Raw genomic sequence first — 27,338 nt, forward strand, 5'->3', positions numbered from 1 at the left:
TAACTTGACCTACTCACCTATTTCCATACCTCTCTCCACAGCTCCATAGTAGTGAAAAGATAATCCACAGAATAAAGCAAAATATTTGCAAATCATTTATCCGATCAGGGACTTGTAACTAGAATATATAAAGAATGTTTGAACCTCAATAAATAAAAGGATAACTTAAATTTAAAAATAGACAAAGGAATTGAATAGACATTTCTCCAAAAAAGATACACAAATGGCCGATAAGCTCATATAAAAGTGTTCAACATCATTAGGCTTCAAAAGATACAAATCAAAACCACAGTGAGATACCACTTCACACCCACTAGAATGTCTATAAAAAAAAATAGACAATAACAAGTATTGGTGAGGATGTAAAGAAACTGGAACCTTCATGCATTGCTGGTAGGGATGTAAAATGATGCAGCAACTGTGGAAAACAGTCTGGCAATTCCTTAAAACATTAAACATACGTTAAAAATAAAGCAGGCCTAAAATGGAGTCTCTTATGCTAAGCCCCATGTTACCAAACTAAGACTTAATTACAGTTTCAGTTCTCCTAGAAATGGAATCTTAAAACAGTTAATGAGGGATCACCTGATCACTACTAGTGACATAATCTGCCTGATAGACAGACCCATGTCATCCCCTAAAAGAAAGTGACATTGCAATAACTAACCTGCTTTTTTTTTTTTTTTTTTACCAGCTATAACTTCCTTGTTCCCACTCCCTTCTGCCTATAAAAGTCTGTTATTTTGTACAGTTCCTCAGAGCTGCTTTCTATTTGCTAGATTGGATGCTGCCTAATTCTTGTATTGTTTAATAAAGCCAATAAGATCTTTAAAATTTACTCAGTTAAACTTTGTTTTGTTAACACATAAGTTACCATGTGAGCCAGCAATTATACTCCCAAGGATCCACTACAGAGAATTGAAAACATATGTCCACACATATGTTTATAGAAGTATTATCCATAACATTCAAAATAATGAAAACCACCCAAATGTTCATCAGTGGATGAATGGATAAATAAAATGTTTTACAGCTATGCAATGGAATATTGTTCTGCAATTAAAAGGAATGGAGTATTGACACATTCTACAACATAGATAAACTTTTAAAACATTATGCTAAGATACAAAGGACCGCATATTTTATGATTCTGTTTATATGAAATGTCCAGAATAGGCGAATGTATACACGTAGGAAGTAGATCGGTGGTGCAAAGAGCTAGAGTGAAAGAGAAATGAGAAATGACTATTAATGGAAACAGGGGTTATTTTCAGGACAATGCTCCCAAATTTCATGGCGATGCTTGCATAACTCTGTAAATATACTAAAAACCACTAAATTGTACATCTTACATGAGTTAATTGAATGGTACGTGAATAAATAAACTTTTTTAATCCTATCTAATGTGAACAGGCCAAAGGTACCTGACTAACTTAGTCAGTAGAGCATGAGACTTAATGAGAAGAGGTTGTTTGCCAAATGGAGACCTGAGAGGAAGGGGCTGACTGCTTAGGTCACTTCTCTGATTGTTAACAGAATTGCCTTATCAAGACCAGAGAAAGGTATAGATTCAGAGAGAGATGTTGGTAACTCCAAATAGCTTTAATTCCCTTAGGCTTACACTTGACCAGGGAAGATGGCTGCACAGCACAGTCACAAGTAATCCTAACCAACCCACTTTATTGCTCCTACAATCTGCTATCTCAGGGGCCCTATCCCTCTCCTGAACTGTACTTATGCCTCTCAATACACCAAAAGATATCTAATCTTCCCCAACTTTTTACTCTGAAATAGGTGGCTGCATAATCTCATCTTTTATGGGTTAGAAAATACTGTATTATTCTTCAAGCAGGGAATGTGTGCCAAGCACTGATTCATTTAATTCTTACAACAGTATTATGAAACATGTAGTAATATTTTCATTTCCATTTTATAGATTGAGAGACTGAGGCATGTAATGTTTAGGTAATTTGGCCAAGGCCACAGAGCTACTCAGTGGCATGGCAAGGATTTAAACTCAGATTGATGTCAACAATGTGCTTAACCAATATGCCATTCTGTGTTGTAAGAAATGCTCTTTCACACCCTTACTAGTCACTGTCTCCACTTTTTGCATATGTGCAGTAAATTAGTAAAGAGCAACTCTCTCTTATTCACCTGGTTCCCACTTATTCCACCAAACATACTTTTCTTAAGGCTCAGATTCACTACTCTAACCAATCACAGCCCAACATTGTTTTCTACGTTATCAGTTTACCCAATCTCCCACCCTAGTAGCACATCAATAAAATTGCACAAAATTTTATCAAACATTCAGTGCAAAATTCGGAGCTTTTCCTCCACCTCTAGCTCAGCTTTCCCCGCTTTTTCTTCCTTTACCTGGGGGTGGGGGGGGCAGTGACGCCTCCATCATTCACACATGCTGGTTAACATTCGGTTAAACACAGAGAGAAGTTGCAGAGTTCCTGTTCAGAGTTCAAAGCTAATTGCATAATTTGTCTTGCCAAGTATTTGGAAAATTGTGGAAAGTGTCAAGTGCCGTAATATTTTTGAGGGGGCAGAAAAGTAAAGTGTAAGAGGCAAAAAGAGTCTGAGTCTGTCCAGAGCTCTTCTTGGGCACATGAATGACTGACTGGCTGAGGATGTATCCACAAACAACCTTCACTTCCAGAATGAAGTGACCAAAAGTTTTTAATTACTTTTTTTTTTTAATTTGAGAGAGAGAGAAGAGAAACATTGATGTGAGAGAAAAACATCAATCAATTACCTCCCAAAACCTGGGTTTGTGCTCTGACCAGGAATCCACTCCGCTACCCTCTAGTACAAGGGAGGACAGTCCAACCAACTGGGCCACACTAGCCAGGGCTTTAATTTAAATTTTCAATTATGTTTTTAATTAATGGAAAGCACCCCCTTCTTTCCCTTGCAACTATGCATGTGCCTGTTGTGCTCCATGCTTAAACATACTGAGAGTCAGAGTTTGTGAGCACCTGGCCCAGACTCCACGTAAGTCTCAAGCACTCTTGGGTCGCTTATGTGTTCTCTATCACATTTTAATCCCGTAACTACTTGACCTCCTCTGATTCCTGCGCCATGAGCACCTGGCACAGTGCCTTGTAAAGCTCAGGAGCTGGTCTCACGGAAGAGACAGAAAGGCAGCCAGAGCGGGCAGAGCCTGACTAGTCGAGAGAGGGACACAGGAAAAAGGTAATGGGAAGCCACCGAAGGGCTTTAATCAAAGAAGGGTTCCAATAAAACCCGAGTTTTCCGAGGACCACTTTGGTGACTGGTTTGGAGACAAACATGACCCAGTGGCTACCTCAGCCAAAGACAATGGCCGTGCAAGCGAGGGTGCTGGCAGCAGCCCCAGGAGGGAGGAGGTAAATTGAGCCACCAGGGTCCCAGAAAGACTTCCATGTTCGCTTAGGGAATGAGCCGCCCAGGAGTATGGGTTCTGCTCAGCACTGGCTGGGGTAGGTTTGGCCGGAAGGGCGGGGGTGAGGGGGTGCGGCCCGCCGCGCCGAGTCTGCACTGGCTCTCACAGCCCGCGTCGAGTCGCGCCACAACCTGAGCCCGCCGAAACTCGCTGTGCAGCGCGCCAGCTGTCCCTTTTCAGTACTCTTAAACACTGATGTAGCTCCCGGTATTGTCGCCCCACACCAAAAGCCACTACTCATAGCCATAGAACAGATCATATATTTTGGGGTTCTAGGGACATGAAATGAGGGAAAGCTTCACAGAAAACACTTCACCTGTCCTAGTTCCTGAAGGGCAGGTATAAATGGAGGGAACAAACATTCCAAAATAAGCATAATAGAAATAAATGCATGAATAGTAAAATGTCTAAGAGCAAAACAGTTGTGCGTTGTAATCCCAGCTCCATTAGCTTTGTCATCATGGACAATTTACTTAACCTCTTTAAACTCTTAAAAATCTAGATAATATAATATTTCCCTCTCCAGGGTTGGGAAGATTGAATGAAATCATAATAAACACCAGACACATTCTAAGCTTTTGATCAAGAAAAAGCAATCACCTATAAGGCAATAAATATCTTTTTTTGTTGTTAACCTTCACCGGGGGATATTTTTTCCATTTATTTATTTTTTTTATTTTTTTAGAGAGAGATTGGGAGGGAAGGAGGAAGGGAAGGAGATAGGGGGAGAGAGAGAAAGAGAGAGTGAGAAACATCAATGTGAGAGAAATAGTAGTTAACTTTGCCAATGTTGGTAAATAATGGGAGAAAAGTATGAAAAGGTAAATTGAGAGCAGACCAAAGTAGGTCTTTAAAAATTAGGAAAATTTTAGAAAAATGAGAATAGAGCAATGAAAGTTAAAATTTTTGGACAGAGGAGAGACAGAGGAGAGAGACAGACTGACAACCAGGTTGCTTCAAAGAATTAGCACAATTCTGCAAGTTATTCACAACTCCTCTGTAATTCATTAATGTTTTGTTTATTGTCTAGCACTCCCGTACACTGTGAGCTTCATGTCTATTTTGCTCTCCATTCTATAGTCAGAGCCTTGTATAGAGCCTGGCCCATAGCATGCACTTAATAAATATTTGTTGAATTAATGAATGAATCATGATAGTGGAGGGACCCCCCAAAAAGATTTCAAGAATACAAGCATAAATGACAGAAAGAATACATAACAATATTAGTGAAGAGGAAGTAACGAGTTTAAATTCTGGACTCTACAAGTTTGAGAAGCCTGTAGTGCATTCTCCTGTTCATATCCTTATGTGGAATCTGAGTTCAGAGCAGAGGTGGGGGCTGGAGATGAGTTCTTGAGATTCATTAGCATACAAGTAACAATCCAGATCACGTGGGAGGAAGGAGGTTTTAAATAGGAGACCCCCGGAAGTGCCGCCAGTAAGGGTAGAGTTCACGGGAGGAGAAGGTACTAGAAGAAAAGCGGCAGTTAGAATTAGGCAAAAGGAAAGCCGAGGCGTAGGGGTAAAAAAAAAGTTAAAAATATGAGGAGATTTGGAAAAGAATGGAGTCCGGGAGGCAAAGCAGGATACCGAAGAAGGAGTGACCATTATTCTGAGGAGCCACAAGCCAGCCTCCCAAGGTAGGACTACAGAAATACGTAATTGCTTTGAACCCCCAGGAGTGTTGGGCAGCTTTGACTTAAACGGTTTTAAAAGATGCCGGGGAGTAAAGTCAGTTTGCAGGGGTAATGAAATTAACTTGAACAGAACTCCAACCAGTGTATGAAGCAGGTTATTTAACTATAAAATGGAGATAATTACTTCATAGCGTTATTGTAACTAATACATGAATATGAGTTAAAATGCGTAGAAAAGTACCTTACTCGATGTCACCTCTCTCAAATTTTAGCTAGTTACCGGGTTTTCTGTGGAAAATGGCAAATAGTACTTTACAGTAGTCTTCATTTTAGGTCTATAAAAAGGGAGGTACTGGGTGGGCCTTTTCCACTGAATAGTGCAAAATCAAAGTTACTTAGGAATACTACGGAGATGATGGAGTTTAATACGAGGATCGATTTTTCCAGAATCTTCCAGAACTGTAAACCGTTCGTTGCCAGTCATGCGCAGTATGATTGCGCGCGCTCCTCCAAGCCCTACCCACTGTTCCTATTGGCTACAGATCTGTATGTCTTTTCCTGCGTTTCTCATTGGTCTTCAGGTAGCCTTGGCCCCGCCTCCTAAAGCAAAGAGTTCCCCTGTTGGATATTTTAGATACTTATTTTTTGTTTGTCTCAGGACTTGTGATTGGGGATGTGGCGATGTTAGAGTATCCAGTTTACAAAAGCAAAGTGACTTTTTTTTTTTCTTCCAAACTAAATAAATACCAAACAAATGAATACATAAGACGATTGGGAGGGTACCGGAGGAACTGAAAGGAAGCGGCTTAAGGTTGGAACATCGGGATACTTTTAACAACGAACCAGTCGACTTCCGGGAGAAAATGGGCGGGGAAAGAATTCCGTACGTTTGGCGGGTTTCGCTTTCTTCCTTAATATTTGGTCCTCCTACAGCAGAGGGAGCCAGACACGTGAGAACGTAGTAACGCCGCCACTGCTTCCACCGGCTGCTTCAAGCTCCCCGATGGCCATGGCAGTGGTGAGTGCAGGGCCCTTCGGCAGGGTGCTTGAGCGCTGGGGCTTGGGTGGCTGAGGGGAGGGTCGCCCGGCCGGGATGGCTGCCAATCACGTGGTGAATTAGCGAATCAGGGCCTGGCCCGCCGGGCTGCGGGGCGGGGCCCGCTCTCTTCAGACCCCCTCTGTCCCGACACCGTCATCCCGGACCCCCAACTCCTGACTCCTACCCCCGGCGCCTGTGCAATCGCTTTAAGATGTTGGAAAGGACCCTGAGATGGGAGCTAGCGAGAGGCGGGCATGTGAGGTTCTGTTGTCTATGGCTTGCAAGCTCCTTTTTTTGGCTTATCTTCCTGTATATATAACTTTCCGTCATCTGAGCTAGAAATGAAACTAGTTCTTAATTCAAATAGTAGACTGGGCTGGGGAAGTGGCTGGGGAAGAAGGTACTTAATCTTCCTGCAGGAGAAAATCCCAACAGCATTTCTTTAATTCGGTTTCACAATTCTTTACAAATGCCGGTGAATTTTTATGTAATGTGAGAACGGTTCCTAAATACCTAATTTTTCAAGTAGTTCAATTGAACTTTATTGTTATTCTATCTTTTTTGTTTTGTTTTCATTCAAAAACTTCTTATTTTGGTCATTCTCACTTGTAAAGAGAACTCAGCACGTTCATAATTTATTCAGTGGCAATTCCTCCACCCCCACTTTTTTCAAGGTTCAAACTGCAACATTTTTATTACAGTTAATGTTTTGTAAAATATTGGGAGATTAAAGTACCGGTTTCCAAGCTAGGATTATAAATTTATATTTGAAGTGAGAAAAAAATATCAAATGCACTAATGAGGGATGAGTATGTCCTAAAAATACGTACCTAAAAATAGTAACAATTTTTAAAATGGGAAACTTTTGAGCCCTAAACCTTTAAAATGTCCAGTTTATATGGAAGAATATGGACTGTGTACACAGCTACAAAATAATTGAAATAGATTATCAGCTTCTGTTGGTGGGCTTGTGTTTGTGAGGGTTTGGAGGGGTGGTAATGGGCACTTATAAAATTTTTCTTGTAGGATTTTAAAACTTATGTAGACCAGGCATGTAGAGCTGCTGAGGAGTTTGTCAGTATTTACTATGAGACAATGGACAAAAGAAGACGGGTGAGTGTTATAGGCTCTGTTACTCTTTATTAAATACCAGTTCTTTTTTTAAGCCAGCCATTCTTCTGACTTAAGTGATAACTCTGGTACTTTTCTTGAAAAGTACATTGTTGAGGGAAGGAATGGTATGGTACTATGGAAATGTGGACTCTGGAATCATATACCAGTTTTGCATTTGCCTATCTCTGACCTTGGGTAAGTTGCTAACCTCTCTTAACCTCATTTTATTTCTAGGGTGATAAGTGGGAATCAGTTTAAATACTGCACTTAACAAAGGACCCAACATATATTTATTTATGTTATGTTTTCTCAGTCCCAATTTGGTTAAAATAGTATTAGTGCTGGTGAAGGAGTCTGACATTATAGGGAATGTTCCCTGGTTTGTCCCTTTAATTGCATATATTAATAAATAATTTTTAAATTATATTTCACAGCTGTAGCTGTCACTCACAAGCAGAAGCCACATGACTTGGATATTTTTTAGTCTTAAAAAGAGCAACTTATCACTTTGTCAGCTGTTTTCATTGTAATTTATCCCTGAGCCATATCTTCTAAGTAATTATTTCAGTATGTGCTCCAGTCTTGCCTAGGTCTCTTATCAGCATAGATTGTATTTTAGAGAGCTTTCTCTATATTGCAGGTACAGAAGCTAACATCTTATCTCTAAAAAGTTATTTTTTAAGGCAGAAGATAAAAGAAGTTCCTGGCACTGATGTTTGATGTAACAGGGACAAGGGAAGTGATAATGGATGTTTTTTGTGCCTTGCTGCTTTCAAAAATAAAGTAGCAAAAGGGAGGGGGGGGCAGAGTCAAGATGTGTGTTGGCCTTTTAGTCCATGATAAATATTACAATTAAACAAATAGTTCTGTGACATATAAAACTGTTGTGACTAAAAAGTTAATAGTTGAATTTTGCCTAGTGGAGCCTTAACTTACTTGACCTATTAAAAACTGCTTTAGCAAGTAATGGTACTGCTTTTTGAGTAGTAAAAAGAAGAATTCTTTCTAACACTTACAACATTAAATAGTTCAAACATGAAATGACTCCATGTATATAAACACTAGGATTCAAGTGTGCACATAGGGCCTGATGAAAGACAACTTCAATAATTCTTTTAATGAAGTTTAATTTTAAAACTCGTTTCCAGTTTAGATGTAGTTTTCTCATTGTGGCTAAAGTGAAATATTTTTAAAAAGGTATATTTAGCTGCCTAGTTTATTAAGATTAAACCTTGTTCATGTTGTGTTCCAGTGGAAGTTGGTAGGGAAGTAGAGATGGAGACAGAACTATGAAAATGCTTATATATCACCTATAACCTTTCAGTTCACTTGTGTTAAAATGCCTTCCCAGAAATAAAAATATTTCCTTTTTTCTTTCTTTTTAGCTACTGACCCGGCTGTATCTGGACAAGGCCACTTTAATATGGAATGGAAATGTTGTTACAGGGCTAGAAGCCCTAGCTAATTTTTTTGAGGTGTTGCCTTCTAGTGAATTCCAGGTTAATATGTTAGATTGCCAACCAGTTCATGGTAAGATCATGGTCTTTCAAAGTACTTCCTTTGTTTTACTTCAGTGAGCACTGAGCTTTAACCTCAGCAGCAAGCATCTTTTGATGTAGGAGTATACTTTTCTGAGCAAGTAAATATTATGAAACTATGAAATTAAACTTTTAGTATTCTTTTAGATCTCTCTCACTCCAGCAGGTCATTAGTAGGTTTTGGTGCATTGTGTGATTATAGTTTATTAAAAGTTATATGAGAAATTGAAGCTAAATGTGATTTTTATTGATGGAAAGGAACAAATATCTATTTTTTTCTAAATAGTTGCCTTCTATGCCTTGAAATGTCTCCAGAGAAAAATTACACCATATCCCTAATTAATGTATTTCATTATCTTACAACTTATTAAAATTTCACAGAAGAAACTCTGTTATGTGAAAGGATAACTTATGGCAAAACAGATTTAGATATAAGATACACTGATGCCATTTATAAGATTAACCTCTAAGTCGGTCCTAATTATCTTAAGTAGTAGGTTAGGGTAATTTCTTTTTCCTTTTTTTTTTTTTATCCTCACCCAAGGACATTTTTTTTCCATTTTTTGTTCAGATAGAGTGGGAGGGAGAGAGAGAGAGAGAAACATCGATGTGAAATGGACACATCAAGTGATTGCCACTCGCACGACCCAACCAGGGCTGGGGACAAACTGCAACCGAGGTATGTGCCCTTAGCGGGAACCGAACCCGGGTCTCTCTGGACCGCAGACCGATGCTCTAACCACTGAGCAAAACCAGCCAGGGCTCTTTTTCCTTTACAGTTCTTGAAAACAGCAGTAGCTTAAGAAGCAAAACATGAAAAAGGCTTGTTAGAAACCCAATGAAATCCTATGCTAGATATAAGCTCTTTATTTTGAAACTTTGGAGTACCCAAAATCTTTCTGGATGGAAAATAATTTTAGTATCTTTGAAATTACTATTTAGGTTTTTTGGCTTTGGGTGTGCATGCTTAAGAGAATGTTCAAAGTAAAGAATGTTTATCAAATGTGTTTTTAAGTGTTAAATTATGAGCAATGTATTTTATGCCTGAAAATCTGCTTATTTAGAGATATAAACCATCCTTTTTTTCTTTTTTTGTGTGTGTATGGGAAAGAGCAAGCTACTCAGGCTCAGACTACAGTTCTTGTTGTGACCAGTGGAACTGTGAAGTTTGATGGAAACAGACAGCACTTCTTCAATCAGAACTTCCTGCTGACCGCTCAGACTACTCCTGACAACACTGTGTGGAAGATTGCAAGTGATTGCTTCCGTTTTCAAGATTGGGCTACTAGCTAAAGGAGGGGAAGGTCCATTCTCCTTTGGTCCATTAGTTTTAGCAATGCAGTTTATGTGAATTCATTTCATTGTTTAAATTCCTAGCAGCACCTTTTCTAGCAGCTGGTAGTTGGGTTATTGCCCTTAAGAGCTTTAATGCTAGTTTTTTACATGCCTTACATTTCACTAATGATATTAATTTAGTAATATAAACACATGGTCTCTGTACTAACATACTCACTGTGAGCCCAGCCTATTCCAAAAATGAAATCCTTTTATACTATGCAGGATAGCGGCACAACATAACTCTCTGGGAGGAAGTGGAGTGGGTTTTTTTTGTTATTAGGTTAATTTTATAGTAGAACACATACCTATTTTCAGTAAACATGTAATACAGTTTTGGTATAAGGCTTTTTCAGATCAGTTCAATGAAAATATCACTAATTTTGGTTTGCATACTACTCTGACATAATTAGAATCACAGGTAGAGATGTTCATTGGTCTTTTTTTATGTTGCCTAATGTTTTCTATGTTGACATGTTCTTATGAAGTGAATTAATCTACTAAAGAGAGATAATATGTTCTTAGGTGATACCTGAGTATTGGATATACTCAGTGATTTAAAAGCAAAACTTCTTAAAAAGATTTTTCTTGGCAGCTCCAGGTTTATAACCTGAGGTAATGAATGGTAGTGGGACTAACAGCTTTAATGAGAGAATGGGGAGTGAGAAATAACAGAGATCCAAGGTTGGCCAAAAGTTAGGAGGGGTGGTCAAATGGTAAATTTTTGGTACGTGTTTTCTACCTCCTAAAAATGTAGCCTTTTTTAGGGTTTATGTCATTAAGGTAATAAGTATTGCCAAATGGTCACGAGTGTCACTTTTGTTCTAAAAATTAATTTTAAGGGTTATTCCAGTTCACCTCATACCACCAATATATGTCTCAGTGTATTCAAGAACTTATGGGGGTAAAGTGTCAGCAATAAACCTGACCCTGCAGTAGGGTCTGACAGGAAAGTGGGAAACAAAGCCATTGCTTTCTCTTTGGGACACGCTTAACTTCTAAGTCTTCCATGTAAACTTCAAGCCAAAAGTCTCCTGTGTACTATCTACCCCCAAAGTAAGTGATTTCTTTTCTGTGTTTTACACTGTGAACTACATTATTATTTTTGCTCATTAAAGTTGAAATTATTTAATTTTATGATTTGTTCTTTTATATGGCATTGTGAGCAAATAGATTTGTTTCAAGACATGTCCCAGTTAAGTCCTTGTCTTTTTAACAACAAAGTAGAGAGCAGCAGATCTTTATTAGCCCATAAACTTCAAAAGAACAAATTGATTCATTTTATCTCTCAAAATCTAAAGAGAAAGAAATACAGCTTTGGTTTTTGGTTAAACATTAAATGTTTTTCCATTCTTGAATTTATTGTTTTAATGTTTTTAAGCTAGATATGCCAGCTTTGTACATTGCAATTCAAAGTTAATGTTTCTTGTCACTTCATTTGAAAAACAGTAATTCATTTACTCTTCCTCTAAACAATACATTATATTTCTGATATATTAATAAAATAGAATTAAATAGGAAAAGGGAGTGGAATTGAAATTTAGACCCCTCCTTTTTGTAATATTAATCAAAACTTATACTTTATTCAAAATGAACTTATTCAGATTTTGGATTGGCTTTTTAAAAACCACAGTTTTAACAGCAGTAGTCAGAGTGCCCAAACACTGCCCTTTCCCTTGTGGAGAGCAGTCTCAAGTAAAAGCTGCAAATAACTAGCAATAACTAAATTGAGCGGTTGTATACTATTCATGAACTGAATGTTTTAAGACTCGTGTATGAACTGCTTTTTCCAAATTCTGTGTAACTTTTAAATGATTGGAACTACTCTTGTATGGACTAGACTGTATTTTTGACATGCACATATTTTTGTAACTTGAAAAAAATAAAGTTTGTCTTGATAAGTTTTCTCAAGCTTGTTTTAAGGTCTTTTGATTTTTTTTAAGGCTCTAGAACAGGTAATTGTATATTTACAAGGTAAGGTTTTTCAAATTTGAAAAAAAACTTAGAATGTTGAAAACAGTGTTTGATAAATTGGACATTGTCTTTTCTCCAGCCCACCTATTCTTCCTGTTTTCCTACCAAATATTCGCATTCCCAAGATTACCCATTTGACATAGCAGTGAAGTTTCTGGTGAGACGTTGAAATTTTAACCTTGAGAAACAAGCTAAAATGCTGTTTGGTAGGCAGTGAAACCAAAATACAGTTAGTTTCCAAAAAGTATGGTTTCTTTAACTTTACATTAAAAATATGTCAAAACCTGGCTGGTGTGGCTCAGTGGATTAAGCATTGTCCCATGGACTGAGAGATCCCAGTTCTATTCCCAATCAGGGCACAAGCCCTGGTTGTGCAATTGATTCCCAGTAGGGGGCGTGCAGGAGGCAGCTGATGGATGTAACATTGATGTTTCTATGTCCCTCCCTCTCAAAAAAATCAGTAAAAAAAAAATTTTTAAATGTCAAAAGAAACTTGGAGTGAGAGGAGTCAATAGCCCTTAAAATCAACTACCATATTTCATGTCTTCAAAAATGCACACATTTTTTCACATTTTTGTATCCTTGAAATTGATAATGGATCATAAGTTGATGCTAAATGATAGTTTAATCAGCTTTGTGTTCTCGGTGGTACAAAGGTTACTGTTGAGTCTAATAGTTGATGTTATCATAGATTGGTGAAGTACATTGACTTAGGTCTAAATTTGTAGGCATTCGTGTAAGTAAAAGCCTATAAGTTTAAGATGCTAGTAATTCATGACTCAAACTCTGTCACCTAATTATTAATATTTTATGACTATCTCATGGCAGGAAGAGCCATAGAACTTATTTATAAGCATGCATGTGCCTAGGTGAATAGGAGTCATTTTCCTGTTTTGAAAGCTACCTAATAATACATGGTGTGTTTAAAAAGGTAGTCCCAATGAGGTTAAAGGGTAAGTAAGTGCAGTGTTTGGGAAAGGAGCAAAAGTCAAAACCAAAAATGTAGCATGACTTTTTTTTTTTAATCCTCACCCGAGGACATTTTTGCATTCATCCTCAGAGCTAGAGGGAGAGAGGGAGGAAGAGAGAAACATCGATGTGAAAGAGACACATCGACTGGCTGCCACCCACGTGACACCAACCGGGGCCAGGGACACACTGCAACCAAGGTACATGCCCCTATCAGGAACCGAACCCGGGTCTCTGGTCCGTGGACCAACGCTCTTAACTGCTGAGCCAAACCAGCCAGATCATGACTTCTTTTATTCTACAATGTTGCTGGATTTACTTGCCTGAAACTAGTAAGGCAGGAAATTTGATAGAGGGGGCTTCATTGACTGATTTTTGTTGAAATCTGATTTATTACAGAGGAGAAAAGACAATATGGATGTGCTTTAAACATAACACGTTTAGGAGAAAATGATAGGCGTATTGGCTTTTTGATTTAACAGTTGGCTCTATACAATAAAAATATTTTGCCTGGCCGGTGTTGCTCATTGGTTGAGCATCGACCCATGGACCAAAAGGTCACCGGTTTGAATCCCAGTCAGGGCACATGCTCAGGTTGTGGGCCAAATCCCCAAATCCCCAGTGGGCGGCATGCAGGAGACGACCAATTGATGTCCTCTCTCATCGATGTTTCTATCTCTCTATCCCTCTCCCTTTCTCTCTAAAAATCAATAAAGAAAAAAATTTAGAAAAATAAAAATATTTCACCAAAACACTTGCTGTCAAACTGTGCTGTATTATTTGTCCTTTGCCAAATGAAACTTTCTATACAAAAGATTTCTCAATGACTGTTAGCGGGCATTATGGATCAGCCTTGCTCCCTAGAGAAGTACCAAAAAGGGAAATGAGTATTGAAAAAATATATTAGATGGAGGGTCTTAGGATACAGCCTAGATATAGGATTGAGGTATATCCCACCTCTATATAAGTGGCTTTCCAAAGTTTTGCTTTATCTCACAGAAGTATCAAATGTCATAACTCACTACACAGATGCAAAAATATAACTAATAAAGTCATGTGCAAAGTAAAACAGTTAACTGTTGAACAACACAAGGGTTAGGGGCACCAACCCATCCACCCCCAACCCCACACAGTCCAAATTCCATGTATAACTTGACTCCCCCAAAACCTAATGGCCTACTGTTGACCAGAAGTTTTACCGACAGCAGTCGATTAACATACTTGTGTATGTATTATATACTGTATTTATTATATACTGTATGTATTATATATGTACAATAAAGTAAGCTAGAGAAAAAATGTTAAGAAAATTGAACAAGACAAAATACTTTAACAGCACCATACTGTATTGATACTGTAAGTTTACATCATCTGTTTACAAGATGAAAAAAGTCACATGTAATGGACACATGCAGTTCAAGGCTCAACTGTGTTTGCAATATGTTTCTGGCATTTTCTATTAATTTTTTTAATGCTGGTCATAGCCTGCTGAGTTGATTTTTACAGCTTCCTAATCGATTCTACCAGCAGCTTGGAAAACACAAAAATAGAGCAAGCATAATACTTCCACTATCACTTTCTAATAGGAGGGAAGGGTTGGTTTCAGTTAGTGGTGCCATGTGTCAGTGTTGTTCCCCTGACTTAGAAATAATCAAAAACTTCCTCCTCAGGTGTGTCATATTTATGGAGGACCAAAAAAGGCACTACTGTTTTCCTCCCATTCCTCATCTTGCACTCCAAGTTCAGAGCTAAGAAAGCAAGCGTTTATTTAATGTTTAGGCAGAATCTGGGAATGGGGTGTGGCAATAAAAATGAGTTGAGACAGGGGGGCACAGTCCTATCTCAGATATTTGAGCAGATAATTGAGAAGGCATTCCAGCAGAACCACTTTTGAACATGATTTGATAATACATAAAATGTATTTTAGTCTATTGTAGGTCAATTTCATGTGTTTTGTTTTTCCTTTCCCTACCTTTTTGGACACTCCAAACATCTGGATATCACCTCCCACTCTTGTTTGACAAAGGCTGTGGTGGTCTCTAAGGTGTAAATCCTGGTCCCAGACCCAAAGGAGATCCTTATTGTAAGGCCATTCTGTCCCTGCTGTGCTTTGTGACCTCACTGTTTGGCTGTTGAATGGAGATTTGCCTTATCAGCCCCACCAGATGACTGTGAGAATCAAATAAGACAAATGTGAAAATATTTTGAGAACTGCCAAGTGCTGCCCTGGCCAGTTTGGCTCAGCGGTTAGAGCATCAGCCCGCAGACCAGAGAGTCCCGGGTTCGGTTCCCACTAAGGGCACATGCCTCCGTTGCAGTTTGTCCCCGGCCCCGTTTGGGGTTGTGTGGGTGGCAGCCACTCGATGTGTCTCTCTCACATCAATGTTTCTGTCTCTCTTCCTCTCTTTCTCCCTCTCGCTCTATCTGAAGATAAATGCAAAAATGTCCTCAGGGAAATAAAAAAGCCCTGGCCGGTTTGGCTCAGCGGTTGGAGCATCGGCCTGCAGACCAGAGTCCCGGGTTCGGTTCCCGCTAGGGGCATGTACCAAAAAAAAAAAAAAAAAAAAATGTCCTCAGGTGAGGATAAAATGAAAACTGCCAAGTGCTGAACAAATACTAATGGTTGTTTTGGGGCTTGCTGACTGGCTTCTTCCTCTCCTCAAATTCTGTCTCTTAACGCAATTGATAAGGGACTGCCACCCACAACCATACACTCATTCTAAACCCTACCACTGCCTTTACGAGACTTACCCAGCTCTGCAAAAAGCCTAAGATTAGATCAATTTAGATAAATGGCTATTTGACTGTAAAGAGAAATTCAGGGCCTTGAAGGGAAGCATGAATAACATTTGCAAATGTATTTGTTCAGGAAAAAAATACACTGGAACTTTTTAATTCCAGTTCTCTTGCTCAAGAACAGGAAGTCAATGAGAGGAGCCTGCAACACTTACCATTTGCAGGTGCTGTGCTTTGGATCCCTTTGCTGCCTGAGGTGGCCAACATACTCCTTGCTCTCCTGACCCTTTTGTGTTATTTCTAGAAGAACCTTTGGGAATGATTTCTGTAATAAGCTCATCTGTCCATCTGTGGCACCCAGGATCCCCAGTGTCCCAGACCAAATCTCAGAGATAATAATTTATTGGCTCTGGATGCTGCTGGAGAGAAAAGGCAAGCCTAGAAGAAGGGACCAGAGGAGAAATTATCTGGGGGTTGGGGGTGGGGCAGTTGGGGAAATAGTGCCTTACAAACAACTGAAAATAAAAGGAGGGACAGTGGGGGAGAGAAACCAGAAAATATAACCTCACTTGGACAGGAAATTTATAACCACTCTGGGAGGAAAAGCATAGTGGTTAAGTAAGCCCTTGCATTTTAGAATAATTGCAGCTAAATTACACACACACACACACACACACACACACACACACACACACACATCTCTGGGAGACCAGTAGCAAAATTAGGAACTACAGGGCCTTTTACCTCCATACACCACTTTTTCTCATCCTTCTGGGGCCTTACTTTGTTATGCTTCCCAAGGTCCCACAGTTTCAGACTCTGGACCTATCTTGCTATCCCTCAAATCCCACTTCCCTTCCCATCCAAATTTCTTTGCCCTAAGAGAGTCATTCCCTCAGACCCACCCTCTACTTTCAAGTTAAGTTTGTTAACTCATAAGCACACTGTGGAGGCGATTGGTTTTTGTCTCTTGGGATTTTTGCATTTTGTCTGCAAGCAGCTAGAAGAATATCATAACTCAAAGAAACACCTCAATAATCTTGGCTTTTTAAAAACACATTTTGAGTATGAGAGATGGGAGGAGTTTGATTTGAAGATCAGAGGGAAGTTTGGTGCCCCTCAAACAATACCTTGCAGAAAGTGAACTATTTTTCATGCACTATAAACTAACCCAGCATATAATCACCCACATATCTTAATGATTATGTATTCTTTAGACTTCTATTCACTGTGATAAGTGCTTTTCATTCTGATGCTGCTCTCACCTAGTTAGTGGGCTGAGAACACTCCTAAACCCTGTTTCTGCCCCCATGCTGTTTATTAGCCTGCAGAGGCCCTTTGGCAGAAGGCTAGGAAAGCTCTAGAAAGTAGTGTGGTGTGAGCTAATAGGTCTGGACTCAGGGTCAAAGAAACCTAGAGGTGAATTGTGGACTTGCCAATTGCTAGCTGTGTGATACTTTAGCCAGTTATTAATTCTCGTCTATAAAGGAGAGATAATAATACTTATAAGGTTATTGGGAGGCTTGAATGAGATAATCGCTGTATGGTGTAGGCAAATAGTCATAACATAGCTAACCATCATTAAACACTTATATCTATCTGCCAGGCTATTCTAAACACCTCACATGCATTATTATTTCATTTGGCCTCACAATAACTTTAGAAAATAGGTACTATTGTCATAACTATTTTGCAAATGAGGAAATCAAGATTCAGAGAGTGAGTTACTTACTTGTTCAGGCCACTCAGTGACAGAAGCAAGATTCAAAGCTAGGCCTTTGTGATTCTTAACCATTATGACATTAGAATTATAGAGACTTCACAAATTGTAGTGATCACTATACTTGCTGTGTTGTACATTCTTAGTTAGAGATAAGCCTGAGCAAGACTTAATTGTACATACCCAGAGTATATATATGCCCACTCATTGTATGTTTTGTCAGCATATTATTTCCTTACCTCCCTGTCTGGAAGGCTCCTGGAGCCAAGGGTAAACATGAAGAAGCATAATTAGTATATACATCACAATTGAGGGTGAAACTTGGGCTAATATCTGGAAAGAAAAATACAATAGCACAGGGTGGGAGCCATTCTCACCTCGACTCCTCAAAAGGCGGAGAAAACCAGCCCAAGTTGCAAACCCTGTCTTGGAAGTGTCACAAGGTGATACCTTGCATTATTGCTGATCTTCCTAGATATGGCCATGCTAGGCATTTACTTGGTTAGAAAGTGTTAGAGGTTGTGGCAGCTAGAGGCACTGCTCAATTCACCCTTCAAAAAAGAACTTAACCTTTTAGGTATGAGGACACCTAGTTGACTGCCTCCGGCTGCAATGCCTGCAGGATCCACTGCCATATTTGGGCCAAGACCATGGTCTTCTAGAGCAGTGCATAGCCATTGTCTGAATACAGCAAGGATGCTAGAGCTTGGTCATTTGGGTCCCTTGCAGAACTTCTCTAATGGGCCATCTTCAGTCCGCAGCTGTCCCCTACATTGGCCAAGATTACAGAGACACATCACAGCCTGCCTAACTCTGCTTTTGTCCTTCTTTCCTTTCAGGAGTGTCAGATACACATCAGTGTCTGAAGACTTTGCTGCCCCAACCTGCTTATTCCCTCTTTATCTTTCACAGATGACCCCCAATAAACCTCTTTTACTCCTAAGTCCATTTCAGTATCTGCTTACTAGAAAACACAAACTGACCCAGGGGACTTTTATGGACTTAGTATGCAGAACTGGCAGAGTAGGTGCCCCAAAATAATTGTTACATAAATGAATGATTGAAAGAATAGAAAAAAGAAATGACTATGGGTTGCAAAAATTAATTTAAATAAAACACTTAACATGGTACCTGGCACATGAGTGGACCATTCATTAGTTGATAGTTTTTACCATTCCCATGAGAATAATTAATGTCTATAGAGTAAGCTCACATCTATCCCACCAGCAAGGTTCCTTCTTTCTCCATGCACTGCTGACTATAGCTCTAAAAGTACCCAGTGAGCTCTGTGCCAATCTTCCAACCCCATCCAGTAAAACAAAGATCAGTTTAAGATTATTTACTTCATGGATGAGACTATTTGTATGGCCTTTCCAAGATATTATCTGTGTAGTACAAAGAGCACATTAGAATCCTCAAAAGCCTAAAATATCCATTGACTAGTTGGCCCACTAGCATCATGCATATTTATTGCAGTCTGCTTATAATCTGGAACATTTACACTTCTATAGATCAGTTGTACACAAGCTCCATGATAATGTCGCAGAAACTGATAGTTTCCCCCCAACATGTGCTATTTACTTCTTCCTTCAGTAATAGAAACCCCAAGTTTTCATTGGCTACTAGGCATCCCAGCAGAAGACTACATTTCCCAACCTCTCTTGCAGCTAGGTTGAGGTCATGTGACTAAAATGAAAACAAGTGAAATGTGCAATTTTCTGTGAAATACCTTAAAGGATGTGATGGCAATGCTTTAAATAACGGTATAATAACTATTATTTAAGAAGGCTACTTCTGACTAGCTTTAACTTTATTATATAAAAATTAATGAAGTAAATACAATGAGATTTGCCAGAGATATTAGACATCCATAATTTTGAAAGCTGGCTACATGGGTATACCTACTTTTCAAAAATTCATAAAGCTGTATGTACCCTTAAAATTGTTGTTATTTTTTTGTATCCATATTATACTTTAATTAAAAGCTTATACACACAAAAATATAGAGAAATATATATGTACATGTATGCGTATGTGTTTGTATCCTTGTCCAAAGCAAGCAAGCCCATAAGACTTTATTCTATTTTTTAATTTTTTTAAATTTTTTTATCCTCACCCGAGGACATTTTTCCATATTTTGTTCAGATAGAGTGGGAGGGAGAGAGAGAGAGAGAGAGATATCAACGTGAAAGGGACACATCGAGTGGTTGCCACCCGCACAACCCAACCTGGGCCAGGGACAAACTGCAACCGAGGTACATGCCCTTAGCGGGAACTGAACCCAGGTCTCTCTGGACCACAAGCCAGCACTCTAACTGCTGAGGCAAACCGGCCAGGGCTATTTAAAAAAATTTTTTTATCTTTATTGTTGAGCGTATTACAGATGTTCCTTTTTTTCCCCCCATTGACCCCCTTCTTCCCACTCCCATGCCACTCCTGCCTTCCCCAAATTATACTCTGTGTCCATTGCTTGTGTATATATGCATAAGTTCTTTGGTTTACCTCTCCCCACCCCACCATCCATCCCCCTTCCCTCTGAATTTTGTCAGTCTGTTCCCTACTTCCATGTCTCTGGATATATTTTGTTCATCAGCTTATTTTGTTCATTATATTCCACTAATAAGTGAGATCATATGATACTTGTCTTTTCTGACTGGCTTATTTCACTTAGCATAATACTCTCCAGGTCCCTCCATGTCATCTCAAAGGGTAAGAGATCTTTCTTTCTTACAGCTGAATAGTATTCCGTTGTGTATATGTACCACAGCTTTTTTATCCACTCATCTACTGATGGGCACTTCGGCTGTTTCCAGATCTTAGCTACTGTAAACAGTGCTGCTGTCAACAATGGGATACATATATTTTTTTCTGCTTCGGATTTCAGGCTTCATAGGATATACTCCAAGAAGTGGGATCACTGGGTCAAATGGCAGTTCTATTTTTAATTTTTTGACGAAACACCATATTGTTTTTCATAGCGGCTGCACCAGTCTGCCTTCCCACCAGCAGTGTTCTAGAGTCCCCTTTTCTCCACACCCTCGCCAACACTTGTTGTTTGAGGATTTGTTGATGGCGGCCATTCTGACAGGTGTGAGGTGATACCTCATAGTTGTTTTAATTTGCATCTTTCTGATGATTAGTGACGTTGAGCATTTTTTCATATGTCTCTTGTCCATTTGTAGGTCTTGTTTGGAGAGGTGTCTATTTTGGCCCTCTGCCCAGTTTTTAATTGGGATCTTTGTCTTCCTTTTGTGGAGTTGTATGAGTACTCTATGTATTTTGGAAATTAACCCCTTATCTGATGTATCATTGGTAATGATGTTCTCCCATACAGTGGGTTGTCTTTCTATTTTGATGCTTGTTTCTTTTGCTGTGCAGAAGCTTTTTAGTATGATGTAGTCCCACACATTAATTTTTGTTTTTTTGTTTCTCTTGCCTTAGGCATTGTATCATTGAAAATGTTGCTGGGCGTGATGGCTGACATTTGGTTGCCTATATTTTTTCTGGGATTTTTATAGATTCATGAGTCATATTTAAGTCTTTTATCCGTTTTCATTTTATTCTTGTGTGTGATATAAGTTGGTGGTCTAGCTTCATTTTTCTTTTGCATGTAACTGTCCAATTTTCCCAACGTCATTTATTAAAGAGGCTGTCTTTGTTCTTGCCATCTTTGTCAAATATTAATTCAGCATAATGTCTTGGGTCAATTTCTGTGGTCTCTGTTCTCTTCCATTGATCTTATGTTTGTTCTTGTGCCAGTACCAGGCTATTTTGATTACTATGGCTTTGTAGTATAACATGATATCCAGTATTTTTATCCCTCCTACTTTGTTCTTTTTTTTTTTTTTTTTTTAATATTGCTGTAGCTATTCGGGGTCTTCTTTGTTTCCATATAAACTTTTGGTGTATTTGTTCTATTTCTGTGAAATATGTCATTGGTATTTTGATGGGGATTGCATTGAGTCTATAAATTGCTTTGAGTGGTATGGACATGTTAATGATATTAATTCATCCATTACATGAACAAGGTATTTAATTCCACTTTTTTATATCTTCCTCTATTTCTTTTTTCAATGAACTGTAGTTTTCTTTGAAGAGGTCCTTTACTTCTTTGGTTAAGTTTTTTTTCTAGGTATCTTAATTTTTTTTGCCGCAATGGTAAATGGGATTGCTTTTTCAGTTTCTCTTTTTGTGAGTTCATTGTTGGTGTATAAGAATGCGGTCAATTTTTTGACATTAATTTTGTATCCTGCTACATCGCCAAATTCGTTTATTAAATCTAGTAGATTTTTGATGGAGTCTTTAGGGTTTTCTATGTACAGTATCATGTCATCTGTAAATAATGACAGTTTCACTTCCTCCTTTTCAGTTTGAATTTCTTTTATTTTTTCTTCATATCTAACTGCTGTGGCTAAGACTTCTAGTATTATGTTAAATAAGCATGGCGAAAGTGGACATCCCTGTCTGGTTCCTGTTTTTAAGGGAAATGCTTGTAGTTTTTGCCCATTGAGTATGATGTTGGCTGTAGGTTTTTCATATATGGCCTTTATTATGTCAAGATATTATCCCTCTATTTCCACATTGCTGAGCCATCAGAAATGGGTGCTGAATTTTGCTTTCTCAGCATCTAGTGATATGATCACATGGTTTTTATCTTCCAGCCTTGCATCCCTGGGATGAATCCCAACTGGTCATAGTGAATACTTTAGTTAATGTATTGCTGGATCTAATTTGCTAATATTTTGTTAAGGTTTTTGGCATCTGGGTCCACCAGGGATATTAGCCTGTAGTTTTCTTTCTTAGTAGTGCCTTTATCTGGTTTTGGAATTAGAATTATGCTGGCCTCATAAAATGAGTTTGGAAGGTTTTGTTCTCAAATATTTTGGAATGGTTTGAGGAGAATGGGTGTTAGTTTTTCTCTGAGTGTTGAGTAAAACTCCCCCATGAAGCCATCTGGGCCTGGGCTTTTGTTTGCTGAGAGAGTCTTGACTATAGCTTCAATTTCCTTATTTGCTATTGGTCTGTTCAAGTTTTCTATCTCTTCCCAGTTCAGTTTTGGAAAACTGTTTTTCTAGAAATTTGTTCATTTCCCATAGATTATCCAATTTGTTGACGTATAATTGTTCTTAGTATGTTTTAACAATCCTTTATATTTCTGTGATTTCATTTGTTACTTTTCCTCTTTTGTTTCTGATTTTGTCTGCTTGGCTCCGCTCTCTCTCTCTCTCTTTTTTTTTTTTTTTTTTGCTTGTTGAGTCTGGCTAAGGGTCCATCCATCTTCCTTATCTTTTCAAAGAACCAGCTCTTTGTTTCATTAATCTTTTGAATCATTTTCTTTAGTTTCTTTGTTATTTATTTCTGCTCTGACCTTTACTATTTCTTTTCTTCTAATTGCTTTAGGTTTTTCTTTTTGTTTTCTTTCTAGTTCTTTAAGTTGTAGGATTAGAACGTCAATTAGTAATTTTTCTTATTTCTTGAGGTAGGTCTGTTGTGCTACGAACTTCCCTCTCAGGACTGCATTCACTGTGCCCCATAGTATTTGTGTTGTTGTGTGTTCATTTTCATTGGTTTCCAGGACATTTTAAATTTCTTCCTTAATCTTGTTGATAACCCATTTGTTGTTTAATAACATTTAGCCTCCATGTGTGTGAATGTTTTTGTTGTAATTGATTTCTAGTTTCATGCCATTGTGATCTGAGAAGATGCTTGATATGATTTCAGTCTTCTTGAATTTGTAGAGACTTACTTTGTGTCCTAACATGTGGTCAGTCTTCGAGAATGCCCCATCTGTACTGGAGAAGAATGTATATTCTGCAGCTTTGGGGTGAAATGTTCCATAAATATCAATTTAGTCCAACTGATCTAGTTCATCATTTAAGGACTCAGTGTCCTTGTTAATTTTTTGTCTAGATGATCTCTCCAGTGGTGTCAGTGGGGTATTAAAATCCCCCACTATGATTGTATTGCTATTGCTCTCTCATTTGAAGTCCTCCAGAAGTTTTAAAATATATTTTGGTGCTTGTAAGGTAGCCAGGCGCCGCCGGTGGGAGGTGGGAAGAAACCAGAGAGCCAAACAGCCGAATAAGCAGAAATCAGGCTTTATTGAGTACACTCCGGGCGGGTTCACAGACTTGGGGGGTCGAGTCCCAGAAGCCGCGCCCGATGCTGGGGTTTGTGATTTTTATATCTGCGCCTGTGGCAGCGGGAACTTGTTGTTAGGGTTAGGTCCTGAGGGGCTACGCATGGGGGCCCCTGGAATGTGAGTCTATTGTCCCGGAGCAAACAGTTCCTGGACTAGGACAGGAGAATGGGACAGGAGTTGATCTATGAGTTTGGGGCAAACAGTTCCTGAAACAGGGAGGGAGTTTAGGTTGGGTAAGCGAAGTAACGGCTGAGCAGTTTGCCTGGTGCCAGTTCCCAGGCTCTCGGACATTCCTGACTCTGTGATATAGGAACAGGGGCCAGGTCGTCTTTCTGACTACTTCCTGCTGGACAGGGGCGGCGTCAGGGGGGGGGGGGTGCCGAGTCGGTGTGGTCCGAGTTCGGGGGACTGGTCAAAGGCTGGTAATGTTGTAGCATCATTTGGTGGACCTCTATTGTCCGTGTGAGCTGTGCGAATCGGTCCTGGATGAAGCGGAGCAAACAGGGGGCAATTAGCAGTATAATTATTATGATGATGGTTGGGCCGAGGAGGGGGAGGAATAAGGAGTACATGGAGGAATTCCACCAGGAGGAGGCGTCTACTGAGAACTTTTGTTTTTTTAGTTCTGAACTTAGCTGGTGGAGGGTTTCAATGCGGGTTTCTACCAAACCTGATTCGTTGATATAATAGCAACATTCTTCCCCAAGAAAGAGATAGGTTCCTCCGTGTTCCGCTGTGAGAAGGTCCAGGGCGCTTCGATTCTGCATCGACAGCTGGGCCAGGGAGGTGATCTGCCTCTGGAGAGAAGCTAGGGACTCAGCCGAGCTGTCAATAGCAATCTGAAATTGAGATTCTAAGTGTTCTGAGGTGACTAAGGAGTGTGCCAGGGCACCCCCTCCCAGCCCAGCAGAGACAGCCGAGGCTGAGAGGGAGAGTCCCACTAAAAGGGGTAAAAAGATTGCCCGCTTTTGTTTCGGGTTGTAATATATGTATTTTTGTTGGAATTCAGCAGGTGTGTAGACCATGAGTTGGGGGGTTAGGGTGACAGGCAGGCAGAGAAGAGTGGGATCCAAGGGGGTCAAGAGGGTTTTCGATAAGGTATGATTACACCAGAAGAAATAGCCTTTAGGGGCAGTTAAGTTGAAAGTGGGAGATTGTGTGACATTGCAAAGGTTGGAAGAACTGTTACTGTAACAAAAGGGAATTTGAGAGAGATCAGGAGGCATATATAGGGTTACATCGGCAAGAGGAGTCATAAGTTTTGGTGTGGTGGATGTCCCGGAGCAGTTGAGAGCGGCGGGATAAGGGACCGCAGTCAGAGGAGGTTTTCCTAAGGTTGCACACATTAAACAAGATGAGAGGTTGCCTGCCCCAGTGAGATTGGCTAGCATTAGACCCTCCTGGAGGAGAGAGAGCCATGAAAAGGGGGAGGTTTGGGCAGCTAATTGTCTGGTGAGTAGGGATTCCTGGGTCTGGATGTCATCGTGGACTCCGCCAGTAAGTTGGACTAGGGCTCGCCAGACATAAATGTGGGAAGATGGCATATGGGAGTACCTGGAGGAGTATACGGCCCCCCTCTGAAGGGTCACCCATTTGGAGTCAGTCGGATCAGAAATAATGAGGGAGAAGGACTGTGTGCGGTTCATGGTGCGGCGATAGAGGGAGATTCCTGATGGGGATTGGGGGGTATTGGGCCTCTGGGCTGCATGAATGTTGCAGCTGCTCCATTGACATCCCATGCAGGGATGCCAGGGGCTGGAGGGGGACTGGCAGTGAGTAGGCAGATCCTGAAGGAAGCAGACTGCGGGAGCCCATTGGTTCTGTGTGAAAGGGTTTTTGAAGTCAGTGAAATTTAGGAAGAGAGGGTTTTTGCATCCCGTGGATGGGCAGTCGGTGGTAGTGAGTAGCCATCCCTGGGTATAGTGTCCCTCTGGATTTCGACAGATTTTAACAAATCCAGTCGTGGAATTTTCTGTGAGATAAAATCTCCAGACAAAGGTCTTAGTCTGGGGTCCTGTATTTGAGTCTGAGAGACAGAGGACCAATAGGAGTAGCGGTTCAAGGGGGGTCATCCTGAGGGATGGCCTTTTTTATCCTGGAGAGGTGAACCCACGTGGAGATGCCCAGGACCTTTGCTGCTGATGGGGTGGTTAGGACGATCGTATAGGGTCCTTCCCACTTAGGAGCAAGGGGCTTTGGGGAAAGGGTCTTTATAAAAACCTGGTCCCCTGGGGTGACCCGCTCCGTCGTTCCTGCCCCCGGGCTGGGCTCAGGAAGGGTGGAGTTAGCGTGTTCCCGAAGCAGGGAGTGGGGAAGGGAGAGGTAGGGTAAGTATGAAGCTAGAGGAGGCGGGTGCAATGGGGATGGGGCCGGCAGGAGGAAAGGTCGGAGTAGAGGAGTTCGAAGGGGCTCAGTTGGGAAGGCCCCCTCGGGGCAGCCCTTAGGCGGGTCAGAGCCAAGGGGAGAAGAGTGGGCCAGGACTGACGGAGCTCTAGGCTGAGCCTGGTCAGATGTTCCTTGATGAGCCCGTTGGCCCTTTCAACTTTACCAGACGACTGAGGGTGGTAGGCCGCATGCAGCTTCCACTGTATGTCGAGGGAGGTGGAGACAGCTTCTGTGACCTTGGAGATGAAGGCGGGCCCGTTGTCTGACTGGATGGAGGTAGGCAGGCCAAAGCGAGGGATGATGTCCCAGACCAGGTGGTCAGCTACAATCCCCGCAGTTTCTGAGGTGGTGGGAAAGGCCTCAATCCATCCTGAAAAGGTATCAACCATAGTTAAAAGATATTTAGGATTCTTGTGTCTGGGCATGTGGGTAAAATCGACCTGCCAGTCCTGTCCGGGGAGATGGCCCCGCATCTGGTGAAGTGGGCGGCGGATGTGGCAGGCCCCCTGGCTGTTTGTCCTGGAACAGGTAGAGCAGGAGGAATGGACGGCTTGAATAGTTTGCTGGAGGCGGTTGGGGTGGAAGAGGGGAGAGAGGAAATGATAAAGAGCCTTAGGTCCAATATGTAGGGACTTGTGAATGTCAGAGATTATTTGGTATCTCTGAGAATCTGGGAGGATGAGGAGGTTGTCCTTGAATGCCCATCCATCCTTAAGCTGGATTTCCGGGGAAGATTGAAAAAGGTCTTGTTCTGTGGAGGAATATTGTGGTCTGTATGTTTTTGAAAGAAAGCATATAGCAGAGGTGGGGTGTGCACGCACTATGGAGCGAGCTGTCTTATCGGCGAAGGCGTTTCCCTTAGCAACAGGGGAATTGGAGGTCTGGTGGCCTTTGCAATGCATAATGGCCACCCGCAAAGGCAGTTGGATGGCCTGAATGAGCCTAGAAATGAGTGTGCCATTGAGAACAGGCGTTCCCTTGGTTGTGAGGAAGCCTCGTTCCTTCCAAATTATACAGTGGGAGTGTGCGATGAGAAAGGCATATTTGGAGTCTGTGTATATGTTGACTGTCTTATTTTTGGCCCAGATGAGGGCCCGGGTCAGGGTGACTAGTTCGGCCTGTTGTGAGGTGGTCCCTAAGGGGAGGCTGTTAGCTTCTATGACCTGGGTGTCACAGACGATGGCATAGGCGGCCCGCCGGGGCCCCGGCGGTTCGGAAATTGAGTTGCCATCTATGTAAAGGGTATGTTGGGCTTCTGGCAGGGGATGGGCCATTAGGTCAGGTCGGGGAGATTTAGATTCCTCTAAGATTTCG

The 27,338-nt window shown here is 40.6% G+C and overlaps 1 protein-coding gene across 3 annotated transcripts; it reads left to right on the top strand.

The window, feature by feature from the left end:
- Positions 1 to 5,865: 5,865 nt before the first annotated feature.
- On the top strand, positions 5,866 to 12,004 carry NXT2 (nuclear transport factor 2 like export factor 2). 3 transcript variants are annotated; one of them, XM_036271474.1, is made up of 5 exons: positions 5,866 to 5,884; positions 6,007 to 6,091; positions 7,139 to 7,225; positions 8,611 to 8,755; positions 9,875 to 12,004. In XM_036271474.1, the coding sequence occupies exons 2-5, from the start codon at positions 6,077 to 6,079 to the stop codon at positions 10,054 to 10,056; spliced, it is 429 nt and encodes a 142-aa protein (XP_036127367.1). In that variant the 5' UTR covers positions 5,866 to 5,884; positions 6,007 to 6,076; the 3' UTR covers positions 10,057 to 12,004. The 3 variants fall into 3 exon arrangements, with proteins under 3 accessions (XP_036127367.1, XP_036127365.1, XP_036127366.1); XM_036271472.1 differs by lacking the exons at positions 5,866 to 5,884; positions 6,007 to 6,091 and adding an exon at positions 6,246 to 6,373; XM_036271473.1 differs by lacking the exons at positions 5,866 to 5,884; positions 6,007 to 6,091 and adding an exon at positions 6,276 to 6,364.
- The last annotated feature ends 15,334 nt before the right edge of the window (positions 12,005 to 27,338 follow it).

This window comes from Molossus molossus, unplaced genomic scaffold, assembly GCF_014108415.1.
Source record: "Molossus molossus isolate mMolMol1 unplaced genomic scaffold, mMolMol1.p scaffold_m16_p_2, whole genome shotgun sequence".
Classification (NCBI taxonomy): Eukaryota; Metazoa; Chordata; class Mammalia; order Chiroptera; family Molossidae; genus Molossus; species Molossus molossus.